This window comes from Equus quagga, chromosome 17 (genome assembly GCF_021613505.1).
Source record: "Equus quagga isolate Etosha38 chromosome 17, UCLA_HA_Equagga_1.0, whole genome shotgun sequence".
Lineage (NCBI taxonomy): Eukaryota > Metazoa > Chordata > Mammalia > Perissodactyla > Equidae > Equus > Equus quagga.
The window spans coordinates 16,137,986-16,155,729 of NC_060283.1; the positions used below are offsets into that span (position 1 = coordinate 16,137,986).

Below are 17,744 nucleotides of genomic sequence, written 5' to 3' on the forward strand. Positions count from 1 at the left end.
TTTTGCCCTCCCCCATACCCCCGTCCCCTATGGTAACCACCAATCCAATCTCCAATGCCATGTGTTTATTTGTCATTGTGTTTATATTCTACTTATGAGTGAGATCATATGGTATTTGACTTTCTCCCTAGGACTTATTTCACTCAGCATAATACCTTCAAGGTCCATCCATGTTGTCACAAATGGCTGGATTTCATCATTTCTTATGGCTGAGTAGTAGGCCATGGTGTATGAATACCACATCATCTTTATCCATTAGTCCCTTGATGGGCACCTAGGTTGCTTCCAAGTCTTGGCTATGGTGTATAATGCTGCAATGAACATAGGGGTACAAGTATCTTTGTGTTTTCAAGTTCTTTGGATAAATACCCAGCAGTGGGATAGCTGGATCATATGGTAGACCTATCCTTAATTTTCTGAGGAAACTCCATACTGCTTTCCATAGTGGCTGCACCAGTTTGCTCTCCCACCAGCAGTGAACAAGGATTCCCTTCTCTCCACATCTTGACCAACATTTGTTGTTTCCTGTCTTGTAAATTATAGCCATTCTGACCAGAGTGAGGTGATACCTCATTGTAGTTTTGATTTGCATTTCCCTGATAGCTAATGATGTTCAGCATCTTTTCATATGTCTGTTGGCCCTCCATATATATTCTTTGGAGAAATCTCTGTTCATACCTTTTGCCCATTTTTTAATTGGATTGTTGTTTTTTTGTTGTTGAGCTGTATGACTTGTTTGTATATTTTGTATATTAACCCCTTATCTGATATACGGTTTGCGAATATCTTCTCCCAATTGTTAGGTTGTCTTTTCATTTTGTTGATGGTTTCCTTTGCTGTGCAGAAGCTTTTTAGTTTGATGTAGTCCCATTTGTTCATTTTTTCTTTTGTTTCCCTTGCCCAGTCAGACATGGGACTTGAAAAGATGCTGCTCAGACCAATGTCAAAGAGCGTACTGCCTATCCTTTCTTCTAGATGTTCCATGGTTTTGAGTCTTAGATTCAAGTCTTTAATCCATTTTGTGTTGATTTTTGTGCATAGTGTAAGGGAATGGTCTGCTTTCATTCTTTTGCATGTGCCTGTCCAGTTTTCCTAACACCATTTATTGAAGAGAGTCTCCTTTCTCCATTGTATGCTCTTGGCTCCCTTGTCGAATATTAGCTGTCCATACATGTGTGAGTTTACTTCTGGGCTCTCAATTCTGTTCCTCTGATCTGTGTGTCTGTTTTTGTGCCAGTACCATGCTGTTTTGGTTACTATGGCTTTGTAGTATATTTTGAAATAAGGAGTGTTATACCTCCAGCTTTGTTCTTTTTCCTCAGGAATCCTTTGTCTGTTTGGGCTCTTTTCTTGTGCCTTATAAATTTTAGAATTCTTCATTCTATTTCTGAGAAAAATGTTGGAACTTTGACAGGGATTGCGTTGAATCTGTAGATTGCTTTAGGAAGTATGGATATTTTAAAAATGTTAATTCTTCCAATCCAAGAGCACAGAATATCTTTCCATTTCTTTGTGTCTACTCTGATTTCTTTCAACAATGTTTTATAGTTTTCAGTGTACAGAACTTTCACCTCTTTTGTTAAGTTTATTCCTAGGTATTTTATTCTTTTTGTTGCAATTGTAAATGGGATTGTATTCTTAATTTCTCTTTCTGCTACTTCGTTGTTAGTGTACAGAAACACAACCGATTTTTGTACATTGATTTTGTATCCCGCGACTTGACTGTATTCCTTTATTGATTCTAAATGTTTTTTTACTGGAATCTTTAGAATTTTCTAGATATAATATCATGTCATCTGCAAAGAGTGACAGTTTCACTTCTTTTCATATGTGGATCCCATTTATTTCTTTTTCTTGCCTGATTGCTCTGGCTAAGATTTCCAATACTGTGTTAAATAAGAGTCGTGGCAGTGGGCATCTTTGTCTGGTTCCTGTTCTTAGAGGGATAGCTTTCAGTTTTTCTCCATTGAGCATGATATTTGCTGTGGGTTTGTCATACATGGCCTTTATTATGTTGAGGTATTTTCCTTCTATACCCAGTTTATTTAGAGTTATTATTGTAAATGGATGCTGTATCTTGTCAAATGCTTTCTCTGCATCTATTTAGATGATCATGTGAGTTTTACTCTTCATTTTGTTAATGTGGTGTATCATGTTGATAGATTTGTGGATGTTGAACGATCCCTGCATCCCTGGAATGAAATCGACTTGATCATGATGTATGATCTTTTTAATGTATTGTTGTATTCCATTTGCTAGTATTTTGTTGAGGATTTTTGCATCAATGTTCATCAGTGATATTGGCCTGTAATTTTCTTTTTTTGTGTTGTCCTTGTCTGGTTTTGGTATCAGGATAATGTTGGCTTTGTAGAAGGAGTTAGAAAGCCTCCCCTCCTCTTCAATTTTTTGGAAGAGTTTGAGAAGGATAAGTATTAAGTCTTCTTTGAATGTTTGGTAGAATTCACCAGGGAAGCCATCTGGTCCTGGACTTTTATTTTTTGGGAGGTTTTTGATTGCTATTTTGATCTCCTTACTGGTGAGCAGTCTAATCAAATTTTCTACTTCTTTTTGGTCCAGTTTTGGAAGGTTGTATGTTTCTAAGAATTTATCCATTTCTTTTAGATTATCCAATTTGTTGGCGTATAGCTTTTCATAGTATTCTCTTATTATCTTTTGTTTTTCTGAGGCGTCCGTTGTAACGTCTCCTCTTTCACTTCTGATTTTATTTATTCGAGCTTCTCTCTTTTTTTCCTGGTGAGTCTAGCTAAGGATTTGTCTATTTTGTTTATCTTTTCAAAGAACCAGGTCTTGGTTTCATTAATTTCTTCTATTTTCTTTTTAGTCTCTAGTTCATTTCTTTCTGCTCTGATTTTTATTATTTCCTTCCTTCTGCTGATTTTGGGCTTTGTTTCTTCTTCTTTTTCCAGTACCTTTAGATGTGCTTTTAGATTGTCTATTTGGGATTTTTCTTCTTTGTTGAAGTAGGCCTGAATTGCTATAAACTTCTCTCTTAGAACTGCTTTTGCTGTATCCCATAGATTTTGGCATGTCATGTTTTCATTTTCATTTGTCTCCAGGAACTTTTTGATTTCTTCATTGACGCAATCATTTTTCAGTAGCATTTTGTTTAACCTCCTCATTTTTGTGGCTTTTCTGGTTTTCTTCCTGTAGTTGTCTTCTAGTTTCATACCTTTGTGGTCAGAAAAGATTCATGGTATGATTTCGATCTTGTTAAATTTATTGAGAGTTGTTTTATGTCCTAAGATGTGATCAATCCTGGAAATTGTTCCATGTGTATTTGAAAAGAATGTGTATTCTGTGGTCTTTGGATGGAATGTTCTGTATATATCTGCTAAGTCCATCTGGTCTAATGTGTCCTTTAAGGCCAGTGTTTCCTTATTGATCTTCTGTTTGGATGATCTATCTATTGATGTAAGTGCAGTGTTAAAGTCCCCTACTATTATTGTGTTACTGTCTATTTCTCCTCTTATGTCTATTAATAATTGCTTTATATATTTCAGTGCTCCTACGTTGGGTGCATAGATATTTACAAGTGTTATATATTCTTGTTGGATTGTTCCCTTTATCAGTATGTAGTGCATGTCTTTGTCTCTTGTTACACTTTTTGTTTTAAAGTCTATTTTGTCTGATATAAGTATTGCTACCCCCACTTTATTTTCTTTGTCATTTGCACGGAATATCTTTTTCCATGCTTTCACTTTCAGTTTGTGAGTGTCTTCAGGTCTGAAATGTGTCTCTTGTATGCAGCATATACATGGGTCTTGTTTTTTATCCAGTTGGCCACCCTATTGCATTTGACTGGAGAATTTAGTACATTGACATTTGCAGCAGCTGTTAATAAATATGTATTTATTGCCATTTTGTCACTTTTTTTTCCTGGGTGTTTTAGTAGTTGTTCTCTAATCCTTTCTTTTTCTCTTGCTCTCTTCTCTTGTGGTTTGATGGCTATCTTTAGTAATATGTTTGATTTCTTTTGTCTTACTTTTTTTCTTGCTTCTTATAGGTTTCTGATTTGTGATTACCATGAGGATCTTATTTAATACTCTATGCATATAACAGTCTACATTGAGTTGATAGACTCTTTAGCTTGACGTCTCTCTAAAAGCTCTAGTTTTTCACTCCCCTCCTCCCACACTATATGTTTTTCAAATCATATATAGTCTCTTGTTTAGTGTGTGTCTATCTATTACCCTCTTATCATTGAAATAGGTGATTTTAGTACATTTGTCTTTTAACCTTCATATTATCTTCACAGGTAGTTGATCTGCTACCTTTACTACATTTTTACCTTACAAGTGATTTTATTGCCTGGTTTTAGTTGCTGTTGTTTTGTTTTTTTGATAATTTTTTTATCTCTGTTTGTGGTCATTGCTTTCCCACTTAAATAAGTCCCTTCAACATTTCTTGCAGAACTTGTTTCTTGGTGATAAACTCCTTTAATTTTTGCTTGTCTGGGAAGCTCTTTATCTCTCCTTCTGTTCTGAATGACAACCTTGATGGATAGAGTATTCTTGGCTGTAGGATTTTTCCTTTTAGCACTTTAAATTCATCATGCCATTCTCTCTCGCCTGCAGGATCTAGGCTGAGAAGTCCACTGATTGTCTTATGAGTTTCCCTTTATATGTCACTTGTGGCCTTTCTCTTGCTGCTTTTAGGATTCTCTCTTTGTCTTTAATTTTTGACATTTTAATTAAAATATACCTTGGTCTGGGCCTTTTTGGGCTTATCTTGGTTGGAGCTCTCTGTGCTTCCTGAACTTGGCTGTCTGTTTCCTTCCTCAGGTTAGGAAAATTTTCTTCTATTATTTCTACAAATAAACTTTCTGCCCCTTTGTCTCTCTCTTCTGCTTCTGGGACACCTATAATCCAAATGTTAGCATGCTTGATATTGTCCCAGAGATCCCTTAGACTGTTCTCATTCTGTCTAATTCTTTTTTCTCTTTTCTGTTCTGCTTGGGTGATTTCCTCTAGTCTTTCATCTAGCTTGCTGATTCGTTCTTCTGCATCCTCTACTCTGCTATTGAGTCCTGCTAGTAAATTTCTCATTTCCAGTATTGTATTTTTCATTTCTGTTTTTTTTATATCTTTGCTGATGTGCTCACTGTGTTCATCCATTCTTCTCCCCATATCTGTGAGCATCCTCATGATATTTTGTTTGAACTCTGTCGAATAGGTCACTTGTTTCTGTTTCATTTAGTCCTTTTTCTTGGGTTGTGTACTGTTTCCTTGCTTGGAAAGCATTCCTTTGTCTCCTCATTATTCCTCTTTTTCTGTGCTTATTTCTATGTATTAGGTGAGTCAGCTATGTCTCCTGATCTTGGAGAAGTTGCCTTATGTATGAGATGCCTTATGACGCCCAGCAGTGTGCTTCCTTCTCGTCACCAGTCCATAAGAACCAGGAGTGATCCCTTTGTGGGCTACTTGTGTCTTTCTGCTGTGGCAGGGTTGCTTCCACTCCAGGTACCCAGGGAGTCTAATCTTTTCTTCCCTGGCCAGCTGTTTGTAAATCTGGTTTGGGGAGCCTCAGCACTGTTGCCTACAAAGCTTATCAGCACACTACTATTGCAGTTTTCCTCTTAATTGTGTTGGTACCCAGTTTAGCTGGTTGTTAGGCTCAGGGGTGTACAGTTGTGATAGGCCTTAGGCCTACAAGGCTGTTGTCAGTTCTCTTAGGAGTGCAGCTGAGTGGGGCTGGTCCCAGGCTTGGGAGCACTCAATTGTTTCAGGCTTTGGAAGGTGGGGCTTATCCTTTTTATGGCTATTTGTGAAACCAGGACTTCTGCCACTGGTATGCCTCACCCCCCACAGGACCACATACACGATTAACACAGTCCTGGTCCATACAGACTTCTCAACCCCCTGGAGTGTACCCCAGTGCCACACTGCAGAGGCCCCCACCTCTCCACCAATGCCCACCACAGTTCATCTGGTCCTCACACAGGCCCTGCCTCCAGAGGCAGACACACTTGCCTGCCTGTGGAGGATCAAGGCACCCAGCTAATGCAGGCTGAAAAGTAGCCTGAAGGCTTGCTGTTAGGTGGGACTAGTCTCTAGGGTGGGTTACCTGCCCTGGCTGTACTGGATTAAATCTGTGCTCTAGTGTGTGTGGCAGACCCCTGGGCTAATGGGCCAAGGGATGAACCTCAATGGCACCCACGAGGGTTGTGTCAGCATACCTGGACCAGCTCAGAACAATGGTCCCCACCAATATCTCAGTCTCTGGAGAGGTCTCTCCTCTCACCAAGATGCCCTCAGAGCCTACCAGGTGAGTATCGTTTCACCAAAGGACTGTCAGCCTTCTCTCTGGTGATTTTAGATTGCTGCAATGAGTGAGTTTGTGTGAAGGCACTTTAAGAGCCGGGTCTTTTTGGCTTTCAGCTGATAACTTTTCTGGGGGTATCCTTGCTGCAGTTCATAGCCAGCAAAGCCAGACAGTAAGAGCTATGTCTCAGTTGGGCTGAGTCTGAAGTATGCTTGTAGCAGTATTGGCCCTGCTCTGGACCTCACTCCTCCAGGGAGGGCTGCGTACCTTAGGGTGTTTCCCACCTGGCCAGCTGAGAAGCTGCACTGCTCCCAAAGGTGGGTTTTTTCCTCACCAGAAGCAATTTCTGCCTTCGTCAGGACTGTGCCTTGTTGTGGGGGTTCTTTTTAACCAGTTTTCAGTCTGGGGTGATTTTTCCAAAAATAGTTGTAACCTGGTTGTGTTGGTGGGAGGAGACGAGTTCAACATCTGCTCACACCACCATCTTGATGAGCTCCCCTAAGCATCTTTTCCATCTGGCTACTCCCAAGCTATATCCTTTTATGATCAAACAGTAAGATGGTAAGTAAAGTGTTTCTCTGTGTTCTGTGAGCCAGCCACTCTAGCAAAGTAATCAGACCCAAGGAGGGAGTCTTCAGAACCTCATATCTGTAGCTGATTCTTCAGAAGCACAGGTGACAACCCGGACATGAGATTGGCATCTAGAATTGGAGAGGGGGTGCAATCTTGTGAGACTAAGGCCTTAACCTGTAGATCAGATCCTGTTCACCAGGTTGATAATGTCAGAATTGAGTTAAATTTTAGGACACCCAGCTGGTGACAGAGAATTTTTTGGTTGTTTGGTGAAAATAATTAGTGTTAGAATCCTACTTCCTTAATGGAAACCCCAAGAAGGCTAGGTCCATATCTATTTTTGCTCACCAACATATTGAATTCCAGCCCTAGCTTTGACACTTGCATAGCACCTAGCAGAGTAGCACTTGATAAATATTTAAGTTAATTCATTAATGTGCTGAAACATAATCATTTCTAGGTTATTTTTAAATTAAAAAAATACAGAGGAGAGTGTACAATGTCTTCCCATTGCCTGGGTGTGCAAAGATATATTCATATATACTCTTCTAAATGGAAAAAAATCCTCCAGAAGGAGACACAGGAACTATTAATACTGTTTGTAGTTAGAGGTAAGCTGGAGGTCTGGACTGTGAAGATCACTTCTTATTACGTTCTCACTTGCATACCTTATTGGAATAATTACCATTGACATATATTATTTTTCAATATAAAAGCATGAAACAAAACAATAATAGTATAACCATTGTCAAATACAGATGGCAGATTATTGTTTTCCATAATGTAAAAGGGGGTAAGTAAAATTTCACATGCTTTTTAAAAGTTTTTATAATTAGATATATTTAAGGTGTGCAACATAATATTTTGATATACATATGCATAGTGAGTGATTACATCAGCAAGCTAATTAACATACCATTCTCCTTACATAATTAACATTTTTATGTCTGTGTGAGGACACCTGAGATTTATTCTCTTAGTAAATCTCCAACATAAAATGTAGTATTTTTAACTATAGTCACCATGCTATACATTAGATTTCTAGAAATTATTCATCATACTTAATTGAAGCTTTTTATGCTTCAATTTGTATACATACAATTTGTATACATACAAATGCTTCAACATTTCCCCGTTTCCTTTAACTCCCTGGCCTGACCACTTTTTAATCTCTGCTTCTGTGAATTTGACTTTTCTAAATTCTACATACAATTGAGATTATGCAATATTTGTCTTTCTGTATCTAGTTTATTTCTTCTATCATAACGTACTCGAAGTTCATTTATGCTTTTGCAAATGGGAAGTTCGTCTTCACTTTTAAAGCTGCATAATATTCCACTGTAAAAATATATATCATTGATGGGTAATTAAGATTGTCTCCTTATTTGGGCTATTCTGGATAATGCTGCAATGAACACAGGAGCACAAATACCTCTTCAAGGTATTGAGTTCATTTCCTTTGTATATATACCCAGCAGTGGGATTGCTGGATCCCATGGTAGTTCTAATCTTAATTTTTTGAGAAACCTCAATACTGTCTTCCAAAATGTCTGTACCAATTTAATATTCCCCAGAACAGTGTATAAGTGTTCCCTTTTCTCCACATCCTCACCAACATTTATCTTTTGACTTTTTGGTGATAGCCATTCTAAAAGTTGTGGGGAGACATCTCACATTTGCATTTTTCTGATGATTAGGAATTTTGAGCACCTTTTCATATATCTGTTGGGCATTTGTGTGTCTTCAGAAAAATGTCTAACTTAGGTCCTTTGCACATTTTTTAATCAAGTTGCTTGTTATTTTGCTATTCTGTTGTTTGAGCTCCTTATATATTTTGAATAATAGTCCCTTATCAGATCTATGGTTTGCAAATATTCTTTCCCAATCCATAGGTTGTGTTTCCATTTTGTTGATTGCTTCTTTTGCTGTGTAGGAACTTTTTAGTTCGAAGTAGTTGCACTTAATTATTTTTGCTTTAGGTACCAGTGCCATATTCCAGACATCATAACCAAGACCAATATTAAGATATTTTTTCCTATTTTTTCTTCTCGAATATTTATGGTTTTAGGTCTTATATTTAAATATTTAATTCATTTTGAGTTGATTTTTGTATAGGTTTTAAGGTTCCATTTTAATTATTTTGTATAATTTCACCTAACTTTTATTTCAACCAGGTCATTTTTTCTTAAACCTTAGCACTTTAAACATTATTTCAGCAAATATGGAGCTAATATATGTATATACATATATATACACAAACACAAATATGTGTATATACATATACACATACACAAACTTTACATATATAAGAAAATACATAAATTATATTTGCATAGCTTTATCCATTCAGAAGATTGTATCAATCAAGTGTCTCTCAGAGGAAAGATCCAGGTAAATTGATAAACAGGAAGAAAAGAGAACAAAGCAGAGGAAAGGGAGAACAAGTATCACTGCTTCCTTGTGTGCTCAAAACTATTTTCTTCCTCTTACTGGCTCCATCATAAAGTACCAGGAAGCACTGATTCTCTTTTCAAAAAAATCTGTACTTCTCTATCACAAGTTTCTAAAATCCTGCTAGAATATGTATATATTTTTAATTATTTTTTAATGGATTTCCTTTGGGAAGAGTCATGAGTTAATGAGTTATAAAAATGTTTAATATTCCCTTTCAACGTGAAAGCTATTGGAGTTTTCTTTTCCTCCTCCATATTCTTTCTCTCTTCTTTCTTTCTTTCTTTCATTTATTTTTCATGAAGAGGTAGCATAGCACTTAGAATCAATCATGAGGACCGGCTTCTTGACAAAGTTGTGCTCCTAACTAACTCCCTGACCTAGAGGAGATCAATTCCCACTCTACTTATTAGTTCGTTCACCGGACAATGAAAGTGCTCACCCAGATCATCTCTAAAGTAGTCTTCACTTTTAACATTTCTATGACTAAAAGATACATATATATGTTAGTTTGGAGCCTGTCCAATCAGTAGTTAACTCTTCAGAGAAACTATCACAGCAAAATGCTAACTTAAACTGTTCTTGGTAGTGTGAGACTAACTGTTATGTATCGCAATGTGACTTCTGACATTCTGGGGATCCAGTGCCACTGCAGCTTCTCGTGCCATCATCGCTAGCTTACTGGTGGTAGCATCTGCCTAGTTTTACAGGGATATTGATGACTGCCTAAGCAGTGAGTTTCTTACTGCTTTAGTAAAATGAATGTCCTTGGAGCCTTTGGATGAGCAAGGTGGGAGGTGAGGAGGAGGATGATTAGGCAGTGGTAGAGCAGATTACACACAATGGATCATTTATAGTTTCTCAATCTTCCTTCAGATTTCTCCAATAGTATGGAAGGTTAGTTTGAGATTTTGACCTCAATGACTGCAGACAGCTTCTTTGAACTCAAGATTCAGTTAACCAGCCTCATGAATTATTAATATCATTCTAGGGATTCAAGCTATCACATTAAATCCCAAATCCTTGGTAAGTGTGCCTGTGTCAGTAAATTTAGCTATACGAAACTTAATATGTCCATGTCCTTGGTCTCATGCTGTTAGAATTCTTTCCTGTCGATGTTCCCCATTCTCTTGTCAATAGGGATTGGCGAGGTCCTTTTAATCTTACCACATCAGGTTTTCTATGTCACTATCTGGGCTATATTGATTTTTAAGTTTCACCACAAGCCCACAAGCAATGTGGGGGCTTGGTGTTAAGGAGAATTATATTTGAATGTGCAACTACCTCAGGTGCTGTCAATAAAAGGCTGTCATTGAAGGGAAGTCCTTAGTCCTTATATGAGAGGAAGAAACTCTTTGTTTTTCAAAAGAGACTTAGGAGGATTTGAGATTCAGAATTCTCAGATTTGTCCTTCTCTGCCCAAATGCTCCTATCCTATATCTCAGAACCTCACTCCCATCCAGTTAGAACTCCTCTATTCCCATGAAATACTTACAAAGGTTAACCATTTTTGCGGGGAGGAAACTTTTCAATGTTGACAAGGATGTCATGGCATTGGTCCTCAAATGCAGCTTATCAAGGACAACAGGAGATAAAGACTCCTTCATAGCTGTAATTTAAACTTCTTGGCTGCCTGTTTCCTTTTTCTGCAGGTTAGCCACAGGTATAAATTTGGGCAGGAGCCAACTCACCTCAGGATATTTATAAGCTCTACTTGCATGCCTCTGTGCCACAGAAAGTTGATCTCTCACTGTCTTCTCTTCACTCATCCTTCAGTCCATGATGCCCTCGGTAACCAGTTAAATAAGTTGGATGCCACTAGATGTCATAGATAAATAGTGTCCCATTTCCCACCACTATGGGTTTATATCTAATCTTCAAATATGTGAAGAATCCAGTTTCATTTGAATGTATGTCTTCTGGGACTATTGCTAGGACCAATAACATATATAAACCTAGTAGCTAGCAGACATTTACCTAAACGGCTAATTTGGGAAGGGATTAATAAAGGGATTATTAGAAAGAAATGTATGGTGCACGGAATTCCCCCAAACTCGTGTAATAATTCTAGAACTAATAACTTCTGAAAGATGTTCTTCCTCTATCCCTGAAGGAGCAAGAAGAGAGAGAGTTTACTAGCACTGGAGAGAGAGCTTTGAAAGAGGGTCACCTGGAAGGAGCTATGGTCCAGGTCCAGGGATGCAGCCACCTGTGGCATGTCTGCAAGCAAGGGGCCTTGGAAAAACATTATGACCTCACTCTCCTCCCTGCCAGTTACAACCACTGACTAAACCCATTAAATAGATGGAGAGTAAAGGAGCCCCCTAATGCAGTTAACACAACTAGCATCCTGGAGCAAAGAGGAGTTTAAAAGAGTAGAGGATGGATTTGGAAGGACAAAGGAAAGGTCTTCAATATAGAAGAAAATTATCAGCATCATTGAACTTATATGCTTTAATATGCAGATGTACACATATGAATATATAGTATATGGAATTTATGTGTACACATATGTTTACATTAGCTTCTACACAACTCAAGAGAGAATGAGAATGCAAGTTCTGACTGATGACATTTTCACCAGGGACTTGCAGCCTTAAGTCAATTCCCCATCTTATTAAATAATACCCAACTTGTTAACACATAGTTTTCTTTAACTGCTATTTAAGCTATTTCTTAAGCTAGGAAATCCTGAGGGTTACAGGTATTTACCCTTCCAGGGATGCAGAAACTGATATAAATAATTCTGGGGCAGGCATATTTGAATTCTATTGAAGTGACAGTCTTGCTCAGAATTTTAGATGAATTACCTAATTCACATGTTAGAGGCTTTATCTTCATATTTAAAGATATATATTTTTGGCCTAATTGTTCTCATTAAGGTTAAAGTCCTTAATAATAAGAGCAATAAATAATTTAAATAAAATATAAATTTCCAGTACTACATTATTTATGTAGTGTATTTATGTATATTACTTATATTTAAAATTGGCTTTTTAGAGTATTTTTATATATTTTTACTGTATAATATGTATAAAATACAGTTAATTCTGGGTACTTTATGATTCCATCATTGTATATTATCTTCTGTACACATTTTTTCCAAACCTTGGTAAATGTCCTCTTTTTTCCTCATAATCTCCTGAGTATTTTCTTATGTCTACAGATATTATTATGAGATATGAATTTATAGTAGCTGCAGGATGTTTCAATAGATAGAAGCACTGATAGAAAAATATTTTATTCTTAAAATATGGATGAGTCTAGTTTTTCAGATATAAAAAAATAACACTTGAAGTTGAGATGTCGCACATTTAGCAAAAGAGCATTTGATATTCTGAAGACGACCAAAGTACAAGAAAATAGAAATTATAATTTAATCTTTCCTTTAATGAAACAGTCATTCCTAAAGGGAAAAAAAAAAATAATAATCGTCTTGGGAAATTTTGAATTTAATATTATTAAAGTCATTAAAAAGGAAGCCATTACGGTGAGATGGGTCTTATACTTTGGTAGCCTATGTAAGCAAACAAGTGCCTAAGGACAGAGTCATTGCACGTGAATCTGGGAAAATGAAACTTAAGAACAACCAATCATAAACAACCATCTGAGTTTTCCCAAATATGACAACCACATGAGCTATAACCAATCAATTAATTTCCTTGTTTTGCTTCTATTTCTCTATAAAAACCTTTCCTCTAGCTCCTGTCCATGGAGGACTCCTAACCACATTCGGTTTGGTACTACCTGATTCAAATCAACGTATGTTCATATAAACTCTTGAAAATTTATATGTACCTAAGTCTATCTATTAACAACATATAATTGTAAATTCTGAGGAGTCTGTTGCAAAATGCAAACTCTTCTGAATTAAGCACTTATATTGCTGACTCTTAGACTTCAAGGTGTACCAGTGATCCAATGTTATTTATTTAACATATTTTTTCATTTATTTGAACAACAATTCAAGCTGAACTCTGATTTTCTCTTTTCTTAGGTGAGATTCCCTATAGCCATGGAGAGAAGCAATCACTCATTGACAGAGTTCATCCTGGTGAGCTTCACAACAGACTCTGTGATGCAGCTGGTCCTGTTTGTGGTGTTCCTTGGCATGTACTCTGTGACTGTGATAGGAAATACCACCCTTATAATGTTGATCTATAATTATTCTCTGTTGCACATGACCATATATCTTTTCACTGGGAAACTGTCTTTTCCAGGTTTCTGGTATTCTTCAGTCTACACCCCAAGGATCCTAGTGACCTGCATCTCTGAAAACAAAAGCATCTCCTTTACTGGTGGTGTAGCTCAGTTCTTCTTCTCTGCTGGGCTAGGGTAGAGTGAGAGTTACCGTTGGCTGCCATGGCTTATGACTGCTATGTGGCCATTTCCAAATCCCTGCTTTATGCTGAGGCCATGTCAAGGAGGTTGTGCATCTGTTTTGTTATATATTCCTATACTGGAGGTTTTGTTCAACACAATAATACTCACCAGCCACATTCACTTTGAATTTTTGTGATGACAATGTCATTGATGACTTTTTCTGTGATGTCCCACCCTTGGTGAAGTTGGCATGTGATGGGAAAGAGAGCTACCAGGCTGTAGTGTACCTCTTCCTGGCCTCCAACATCATTACCCTTACTATGCTCATACTGGCCTCCTACTTCTTCATCATTGCCCCCATCTTGAGGATCCACTCCACCCAGGGCTGCCACAAAGCCTTCTCCACATGGTTGTCCCACCTGATCTCTGCCACCTTGTACTGTGGCTTTATGTTCCACATCTGCACTTGCCCAAATCCCAGCTATTCCCTGGAGAGAGATAAAATGGTTTCTACATTTTATACTGTGCTGTTTCCCATGTTCAACCCCATGATCTACAGTCTGAGGAATAAAGATGTGAAATAAGCTCTGAAAAAACTTTTCAGGTTAACACAATCTGAAGTCTAAATTAACATACATTACTCAAATCAGTGCTCAGTGAAAATGGACTGCTTCCATGAAAGGCTAGGGAACTAGGTTAAAAAAAAACTTTTTTTGCTTTTCACAGAAATCCAATGAAAGAGATTCTATTTCTTTGTATTAGTTTGTTTTGATTTAGTGATTGAACTATAGTCTATACTGTAGAGTATAGATTCAATTTAATATTGATATATTTTTTAGAAAGCAGAATCAGAGTTTAATGCAAAATAGACATGTATATGTTACTTCTGGGATCACAAAGGATTGGATTCTACTTAAATATATCCCCTAAGAGTGACCCAATTATTTTTTTCCCTACATAATGGCCAGTAGAGAATGTCAAGAAAATTTATATGGATTCTTGAGATTTGTGCAATATACCACAAATCCTTCTTGTCCAATACCCACAGAACTTTTGTAGTAATGGAAGAATAAGGAATGTTAAGTATTTTGTGATGCAAGAAAGAGAGTAGTGACATATTAGATAATAAATGCAGATGAAAAGAAAGATCACAAATGTCAGAGTTATTACAAATGGTGAAATGGCTACAATTATTTGTTCTAAAATTTAAATTTGTGCATTTTATAATTGTGCTCATTGCAACAATAGCTATAATTTTTCAATAACAAACTTCTTCCTTCTTGGTCTCAAACTAATTATTTGTCAAGTGTAACTAATAATCCTTAATTTGCAGTCTTGTTAAAAAGAGTATTGAAAAAAATATCAGCTAAACCTGTCATGTACTGAATATTGAGCTGTGGATGGAAAAAGAAAAACAAACAAGCATTGAGTCTAGAATATAGTGGGTTTTTGCTTACTGATTTGTTTGATTCCCTTGATGTTATTTTGTTTCATAGGAAATATGTTGTGTTATGGAATGAAAGATATGATAGCAGAGTACGCATTCTCTGTGGAAGAGATCACTCTTTTATGGTGATGGTAAAACCATAAAGATACATCTTTCTCCAAACATTTAGAAAAGTGTTTTGGTCCCTTTGGTTTTTTATTTTTTGGGTTTTTTTTTTTTGTAATCTTAACCCTTAAAGGTGTTGCCTAATATTAAATTGATATAAAATGCAAAAAGTTTACAAAGATTTTTTTCCTATTTACTCAATTAGAGCTTTACAAAGGAATTTGGAGGGACTGCTTTATGAAAAAATAAGTAATTGGAAAATCTTGAGAAAATTTCCACTATTTTAATCATTCCAAATATTTCTCCCCATAACATAAAGCTTATTTTCCAAACTTCAAATTCAAACAATACCCATGAAAACCATCCAATTCTCATGTTCTCTTCCCAAATCTCCCAAAGAAATGATGATAAATTTTACAAATCTAGTACTACAAAGTATCAATATTGTGGGAGATGAAACAATCCAATATTATAGGTTTAAAATCTTGTAATTACAACAAAATAATAAGAAACAATTAAAAGTGGTTTGCTCAATGTTTCATTGTTTTAGGCAGAGTTTGTTGAGTTTATTTGAAATATTGCAACGTTTTCAAATATGTGTATAACCAAATGTTTGGAAAATACTTTTAGAGCATTCTGCAAAATTACAAACGTCATCTCTGTGGCCTTAGGGTCTGCATGGTTTTCCAGAAGGCCTCTTTGACGTCTTTGTTTCTCATGCTATAGATGAGAGGATTGAACAATGGGTTGACCACAGTGTAGAACAAAGCAGCCACTTTGTCTTTCTCCAGGGAGTAGCTGGAACTTGGCCTTGAATACATGAAGAGCAAGGATCCATAGAAAAGCATGACTGAAACTAGGTGAGAAGCACAGGTGGAGAAGGCCTTGTACCTTCCTGAGGCTGTTTGGATCCTCAGGATAGCTAGAAGTATGTTGAAATAAGAAATCAGGATGGCAAGAATGCTGGAGAGGACTGTGAATCCCACCATACCCAGAAGGACTTTTTCATAGACGTGAGTTTCTGTACAAGACATTTTTACCAATGGTGGTGCATCACAGAAGAAGTGATCAATGATATTTTCATCACAGAAACTCAGATGGAAAGTATTGGCAGTATGGGCTATTGCATTCAAGAGCCCTCCTACATAGGAGCCAGCAACAAGTCCGGTACAGAGAGAACTGGACATAGTACTTGAATAAAGTAATGGATTACAGATAGCCATGTGGCGGTCATAGGCCATGACTGCTAGGAGATAGCACTCAGTGTAGGCGACAACACAAGAAAAGAACAACTGGGCTCCACATCCAGCCAAGGAAATGCGCTTATCTTCTGAGATACAAATGGCCAGGATTTTAGGAGTATACACAGAGGTGTACCAGAAATCCAAAAATGACAGATTGCCAATGAAAAAATACATAGGCGTGTGCAGGTGGGAATCAATATGGATTAAGATAACCAGGGTCATGTTCCCTGACAGTGTTATCAAGTAGAGTGTCAGAAATATTCCAAATAGAATCAGTTGCCACTGGGGGTTTGCTGAGAAGCCCAGCAAGATGAATTCAGTCAAGGTGGTGCGATTTCCAACTTCCATATCAATAGAGGAGAAAACCTGATAAAGATTATGAGAAAAAACACTGTTTAGTATTTTTCTATTGAAAGAAATAAACAAAGATATCAATTAAGTCAACAATTACTAGAGGCTTATGGACTGTTATCCAATATTACCCAAGATGATATAATTTCAGACTGTTACTTGGGAACTGCTTGAATTGGAGTATAATCTGACCTTGGAATTAGGACTTTTACTCACTAATTGTTTAATGCAAGGTAAGTCCCTTAGTCTCCCCAAACATATGAGAACAATGAAGCCCCCTGACAAGTTGTCTAATCGAATAAATAATCCCTGCCTGAAAACCCGTAGCTCAATATTTGGAACATAAGGAACACTCAAAAAAAATTGAGTGTCCTTCATGTATTATTGAGAATTTATAGGTCATGCATCATGTTGGTAGTCACACAAAAACCAATGTATTGTCCTACTACTGCTACTATTAGTACAAATAGAAAAATATATTACAACTGTGGACAGATGGTATCCTGAGTCTTATACTTCATCTACTTAATCCTTTCCATAACTTTATAAGGTAGGTACTATTATGATCCTCATGAAGTTTAAGAAACATTTTCAACATCACAGAATAGTCTACAGCAGAGCTGGTATTTCAACCCAGGGTTATATTTACCTAGAATATATGCTCATGTTCTCAACTGTTAAGTAATATATGTGTTTTATAGGTGAATTGTTTGCTCTTTTGGTCTCCTGGCTAAGGCAATCCTATAATCATCTGGCAACCTCAATTTCTTTACCTATTAAAAAGAGCATTAAAAAATTCTTTTATTAAACACTGCTTTTTTTTCACAATTCTCTAGTTGATGTGAGATTTATATACATAGTTAAGGCCTTTTTTTTTAATATAGTGAATGCTGACCTTTTGGAAGAACCAGTTTTTGGTGTCAAGCATATTCAAACATCATGAATCCTTCCAAGTTGAAATTCCAAAG

The 17,744-nt window shown here is 36.8% G+C and overlaps 1 protein-coding gene and 1 pseudogene across 1 annotated transcript; one reads left to right on the forward strand and one right to left on the reverse strand.

Moving 5' to 3' along the window:
• Positions 1-13,321: 13,321 nt before the first annotated feature.
• Positions 13,322-14,255, forward strand: LOC124228466 (olfactory receptor 1013-like; annotated as a pseudogene).
• A 1,579-nt stretch (positions 14,256-15,834) lies between these two features.
• LOC124228347 (olfactory receptor 9G4) lies at positions 15,835-16,782 on the reverse strand. The gene has a single exon (XM_046642779.1). The coding sequence runs from the start codon at positions 16,771-16,773 to the stop codon at positions 15,835-15,837; it is 939 nt and encodes a 312-aa protein (XP_046498735.1). The 5' UTR covers positions 16,774-16,782.
• Positions 16,783-17,744: the final 962 nt, after the last annotated feature.

Coding starts and splice junctions, on each gene's coding strand:
- LOC124228347 (XM_046642779.1), bottom strand. CDS start 16,773: ATGGAAGTTGGAAATCGCACCACCTTGACTGAATTCATCTTGCTGGGC.